General features: G+C 36.8%; 1 protein-coding gene across 1 annotated transcript in view; it reads right to left on the minus strand.

Moving 5' to 3' along the window:
• Positions 1–6000, minus strand: part of MYCBP2 (MYC binding protein 2, E3 ubiquitin protein ligase) — a 195132-nt gene that overhangs the window by 152497 nt on the left and 36635 nt on the right. Inside the window, 4 exon segments of the mRNA XM_009332100.1 lie at positions 586–790; positions 1539–1697; positions 2416–2580; positions 5878–6000. The exon segment at positions 5878–6000 is cut by the window's right edge and continues 70 nt beyond it. Coding sequence (XP_009330375.1) covers positions 586–790; positions 1539–1697; positions 2416–2580; positions 5878–6000 — 652 coding nt within the window.

Below are 6000 nucleotides of genomic sequence, written 5' to 3' on the forward strand. Positions count from 1 at the left end.
AGCTAGTTCAAATCTTAGCAGCTGTGGCATGCTGCCAGGGAGCATACACTGACCCTACATATCTGAACTGACTTCTCAGCATTAACTTTTCTTCATTTAATTAAACATACACCACATGAAAACATGAACAAGGAAACAATGAGCACATGCAATGTTGGAGAAATAGTAATAGCACTATGTAAAGCAGTGGCCCTTTATGCAGCTCAACCCTGCAGTAACAGATAAAAACAGCTGGAACAGCAAGATAAAAAACTTCCATCATAGGACGAAGAAAGGTTATCCCAAAGCCAGCAGCTCTGTCAAGAGACAGATTATATTAGCGTTCATATTCAACAGCTTCTAGTAAAGAACTACATGCTAAAGAAATGTAAAAAAAAAAAAAGCATTTAAAACTAAATCACATGCAACCACCACAAGCTATTTACAAAAATTTTAACCTACTTCTGAATTTAAAAGCACAGACTCTTTTTAGATATAACGCTATCTTAGATTGAAGTTTAAGAACACATCAACTCAGTTGACATTCAACACGTACTTTAGCCATTCAACACACTAGAGCAAGTATATTTCCATACGCCTGCTTACCCTCCAGGTACTCTGTCAGGACGCCCACTACTAACGCAGCTAGCTCCATAGCCTGTGCAATCTCCACATACAGTGCACACCATACACTGCTCCAGCTTCCATTTATGCATGCCTGGAGGACACATCATGGACTTCTCATCTTTTTCATCCAGTTCCTCTTCTAGGTCTTCATCCATTGCTGTTGCCATGTTCTCAACTCCAAAACCTAATTAAGATATCGAAACAAGAAATAGCTGTTTTCTGAGGCCAACAGTGGCTACTGAGGAAGCTCTGAAGAACACTCGCAGATCAGATTGTAAAAGAAATAACTAGGCATGCCTGATTTGCATTCTCAGCCAGCACAATGACACTTTTGAAACTTCTCTGAGCATGGACTGGGGTATATATCTAGGTTTCACAACTAAAAGGGAAACATTTACATTGAGTATACAAAGTAACAGGTCATTTACTTGTCCCGTATAAAATATTCCAATCCAGCAAAGGTGAATAGGTATGATTTTTCATACCTATATTTAGGAGTAACAGAAACGTTCAGTTGTGTGGAGAAAGATGTAGATTTGCATTCATGCCCTGTTCAAGCAAAAAACAGCCTCGAGACTGAATGCAAACAAGGAAAGGTAGAAAATTTTTTCTTACTAGGACAACGGCACATAGTAAGACAAGGAGTGATGAGGTTTGGTTTTATTCATTTGTTTTAAAGAAAAGCTTTTTCACCGACAAAAGAAAAGTAATTGAGTTTTGTTATTGTAACATAACTAAGTTTATTAGTATGTGCAGAACATCAAATACCTGACAGTTGAAGTGAAAGCATCCATACCTGTTTTTTTTTAAGCACATTGCATGTACTTAAGTTTTAGTATTGGAATTATATTTCATAATAAAATGCTTAGTTATGTTTTCACTTGTGATATTTTCGAGCACACAAAACAAAAGGAAAAATCTAGGTCCCTCACCTTTTCCTCCCTGGCTCATGGAGCCTGTGTCTCGTCCACACTGTCCTTTATTATTTACGCCAAATGTCCAAACTTCTCCATTCTTCATCAACACACAGGTGTGAGCTTTGCCCATGGCTACTTGAGTCACAAAATGGCCTTTCAAATCTGTTACTAAACCTATAAGACATATACAATTGAGTGGCAAATTCCGCTTTCTACCTGAGAAGGAAACTTCAGTGATATAACAAAATTGCTAGTGGATACTGACAATTTTTAAATTAACGGCAAGGGAGAAAAACAGCAGATATAAAAAACAAGATAGAATAAGAAGCGAAAGCAGAATTAGGCCTAGGCCATTTGTCCTGCAAAGAAAGGAAAGTCGAAACCAAACCAAAGCCTGCTGCAAATCACTTCTTCTGAAAAACAATTCTAAAGGAGTCATAACGCCATTGGAGTTTATTTCTTTAATATTTTATTTAAATTGAGATGTACTGGATCACCTGCAAATTCAAAACAGGCTGTCTTGTGAGCAGAGAAATGTACAAGGCCTGGTTTCCTGCAGCCTTTGTTCATAACAAAACATGACTCATTTCTGTGACTTTTCCCTGTGTGGCCTTCTAGTATCAGATTAATACAACAAATGATTTTTTTTTTCCTCCTTAGTGGAAGCATTCATCCGGTATTTGTCACCAGTGCTGCTACATATTTTTACAGAACTTAAGGAAACTGTCTTCTCTTTCTATCCTTCTGTCATATTTGGCTGAATCAGCAGAAATTCAGAAATCTATTAGGAGAGTAAGAAACACACAAACATCATTTCCACAGGCTAAAAACTTCCAGACTAATTTCAATTACTCTAGTTGAGAAATCATTTGAAAGACAAATATTAACTTACTTGTACTATCAGAGTAAATGGCATCTTTTCCAAACATGTAGAGTTCTCCATCTTTTGAAATTACAGAACTGCTTCCATTATTGCACGCTGTAGATATGACAATCTTTCCTTCCATTTTAATAATTTTTTTAGGCTTATATGGTTTTGACTGTCGTCTGCTTTTAGCTTTAAATAAATAAATAAATTGCAAGTCATTCTACCAAAAAACCTTCAAAGGCACAATAGCGTTTGTTTTATAATTAGGGGTTAGTTTTCAAACTGCTACTGAAAAAAAATCCATCTGTATGATCTCCTGGTCTAATTTTTATTGGATTACACTGCTTTCTCTCAAAAAATTCAATGGCAAGCAAAGTCATGACTAGATAGGTGTCTTTCAGGAATGATTCTTCAAGTTTTTCTTTTATATATATATATATACACACACACTAACTTTATGAACTTTACAAAGCAGCACACAGTAAAAAAAGTTCTCATTGCCATCTGAGAAGAATATATATGAAACATATGCACAATAAGTTCAGAGAAATGTTGCACAAGGTCATTTTTTAAAAAGAAAAATATTAAATTCTCAATTTATTAAAACCATGTTTAGAAAACCTTTGAGTCACAACAGATTCCCACAAAAGGAAAAAGGGAAGAAAAAGTACTAAAAGAAAAAAAAAAACACCCCAAAATCATTGTTTGCAATCTGGCCTCAAACAAAACAGTAACAACACAGGTAAAGACTGGATAAAACAACTAACAGCTACCATCACCACCTATGAATTTTTGCCCAAGTCAGAGAACTGCCAGCTACTTGCACTTGCTGACAATTACCAACTTTCTACAAAGAACGCACACACACCCTGCTGACAGAAACTCAAGTCTCCCTGCCGAGGTTTAAAAGAAATCAGGAGGAAAAAAAAAAAAAAATTAAAACTTGTGCAGATCCACTCTGAGCCAAATTAGAGAGTGACAAAGAGAACTAGATGAGTTAGAAAAGAGTTGAACTTTTACAAGAACTCAGAAAGACCTTGATCAGGTCCTTCAGCAGATTCTTCAGTAAGAAGATCTAATTAAGCACTAAATCTTCTCACCTAAATTTTGCTAGTTTAAACAAAAGCAGTGACAGCAATTTACTTCAAAGTGCTAAACTGCTGTTTCACCTGAAATTGTAGATTAATTAAATATACAACAAAAAGAATGAGTTTAATTGTATTTTGGATAACGTCCTGTGCTGGCTTTGGCTGGGATAGAGTTAATTTTCTTCATAGTAGCTAGTATGGGGCTATGTTTTGGATTTGTGCTGGGAACAGTGTTGATAATACAGGGAGGTTTTTGTTACTGCTGAGCAGTGCTGACACAGAGTCAAGGCCTTTTCTGCTTCTCACACCACCCTGACCAGCGACTAGGCTGGGGGTGCACAAGAAGTTGGGAGAGGACACCGCCGGTACAGCTGACCCCAGCTGACCAAAGGGATAATTCCATACCATATGACGTCATGCTCAGCATATAAGGCTAGGGGAAGAAGAAGGAAGGGGGGGACGTTTGGAGCAATGGCGTTTTGTCTTCCCAAGTAACCGTTACGCGTGATGGAGCCCTGCTTTCCTGGAGATGGCTGAACACCTGCCTGCCCATGGGAAGTAGTGAATGAATTCCTTGTTTTGCTTTGTTTGTGTGCGCGGCTTTTGCTTTACCTATTAAACTGTCTTTATCTCAACCCATGAGTTTTCTCACTTTTACTCTTCTGATTCTCTCCCCCATCCCAGCGGGGGGGAGTGAGTGAGCAGCTCTGTGGTTCTTAGTTGCTGGCTCGGGTTAAACTACAACACTTCCAAATAACTGCACAAAGAACTGAAATTTGTGCTTTTAAATGTATTTCCTGAAACCTTTTTGTTTGAATCTCTTAAATTTACTCTACATTTACTGGAGAAAGTAGTATGATTTTTTCCCACACAGTTTTCCGTAGATTTGCATTTAAGAAGACTCTACAAAGTTACTATAGCACATATCAAGTTTGTCATCCAAAGGTTTTTGCACAGGAGTACTACTATTAACTTCCTCTCCCCTGAACACATTCAAGAATCCACTCCATATGCATTATCAAACCTTAAAATATTTTTTTGCCTGTATTTTAGTTATATTACATGGGAAAACCCACACATTCTTGGGGAATACTGTCAGCGTAGTTAATCTTTCACAGGAACAGTAAGTTAAATATGCTTTGTTTCTGCATGAGCTATGCCATACCTCACGTATGCAGCCCACTGAGTTTTTGTTAACAACTTTCTTGAAAGGTAAAACTCCTACACAGTTGATTGAGACAAAGCTGGACTCTACCGCTGCTGTTTATCAAGATTTTAAATCTATTTTAAATCAATTTTTAAATTCTAACCATCTACTACTACCTGAAGACTTGAATTTTATACCAACATTTGAGTGTTATTTATCATATTTCTGACTGACTGCACTGAGGCACAAAAATTTCAGTGTTATTAAATCTGTGTTTAATTTCTATGGCTAGCAGACTGAACTTTTCCACAAACCTGCTTTGTGAAAAATATATTGATTTTAATGGTAACATCAAACTACACTATTAAAACAGAACATTATTGAGAGATTAATTTGAATTTGAGTTAGGCTTCAATATTATATGAAAATGCTATCTATGAAATATACATTACATTATCCTATTAAAATATACATGTTGTGAGGCTGACAACTCAAAAATACCAGCTTTGATTTAAGATCCTCAGGAGCTAGGTATTTTTCAAAACACATTCTTTATTTTTTTTTAATTAATCTAACACAACGTAACAGAACAGTCTGTTTCCTAAAATGAAGTATTTAATTTAATGTCACAGCAGATGACAGCTTTAGGGCACCTAAAGCCATCTTTCATTGTCTATATGATAAAGTATTTCAACCTAAACACACAACTTTAGAGATCAAAACTAGGAAATTTGTTAATTTTATATTGACGAGGCATTTGTTAGTCTGAAGATCAAATTAATCTGTCTTCTCTAATGTCTGAAGAGTTATGCTTGATCAAGCACAGAAGACCACGCTTCTACAATTTCTAATCAATGTTCCTCTCCATCATGGAGAGGCATTAGCTGGCAAAAGACCTGTTTCCAAAGTTCTCTAAAACAACAGTGAAGAGGCAAAAGTTTGGCTCTTCAGTTTTTCAGACCAAGTCCCAAGCAGACAGCATGGCCTCTTGACCAAACTTATGACTGCCACTTGTCAGGACAACTCCAGAATAGTACTCCCACCACACAATCCAAACTGTGGTAAAACTGAGATCAACATCTCTAGCTGGGAGAGGCGGTAACACTGGTTGTCAGGACCTGTGGCTGGCATAAAATTCAAACCCAATGGCACACTTACATATTCTTGGAAAATGTTAAAACTCTTGTTTTCAAATTAAAAGGTGGTTAATAGGCTTTTATCAACCATTGGTCAAGCAAGCATAATACGTACTCGATTCACCATCCTCTCCTTTACTAGCAGAACCTGTGAAGAATATGCTTCCATCCTCAGCAACAAGTAAGGCATGTGAGCCATCATGTCCAACAGAGAACTGAATAATCTTTGGAGATTTTG

The sequence above is a fragment of the Pygoscelis adeliae genome, unplaced genomic scaffold (assembly GCF_000699105.1).
Source record: "Pygoscelis adeliae isolate BGI_AS28 unplaced genomic scaffold, ASM69910v1 Scaffold98, whole genome shotgun sequence".
Taxonomy (NCBI): Eukaryota; Metazoa; Chordata; class Aves; order Sphenisciformes; family Spheniscidae; genus Pygoscelis; species Pygoscelis adeliae.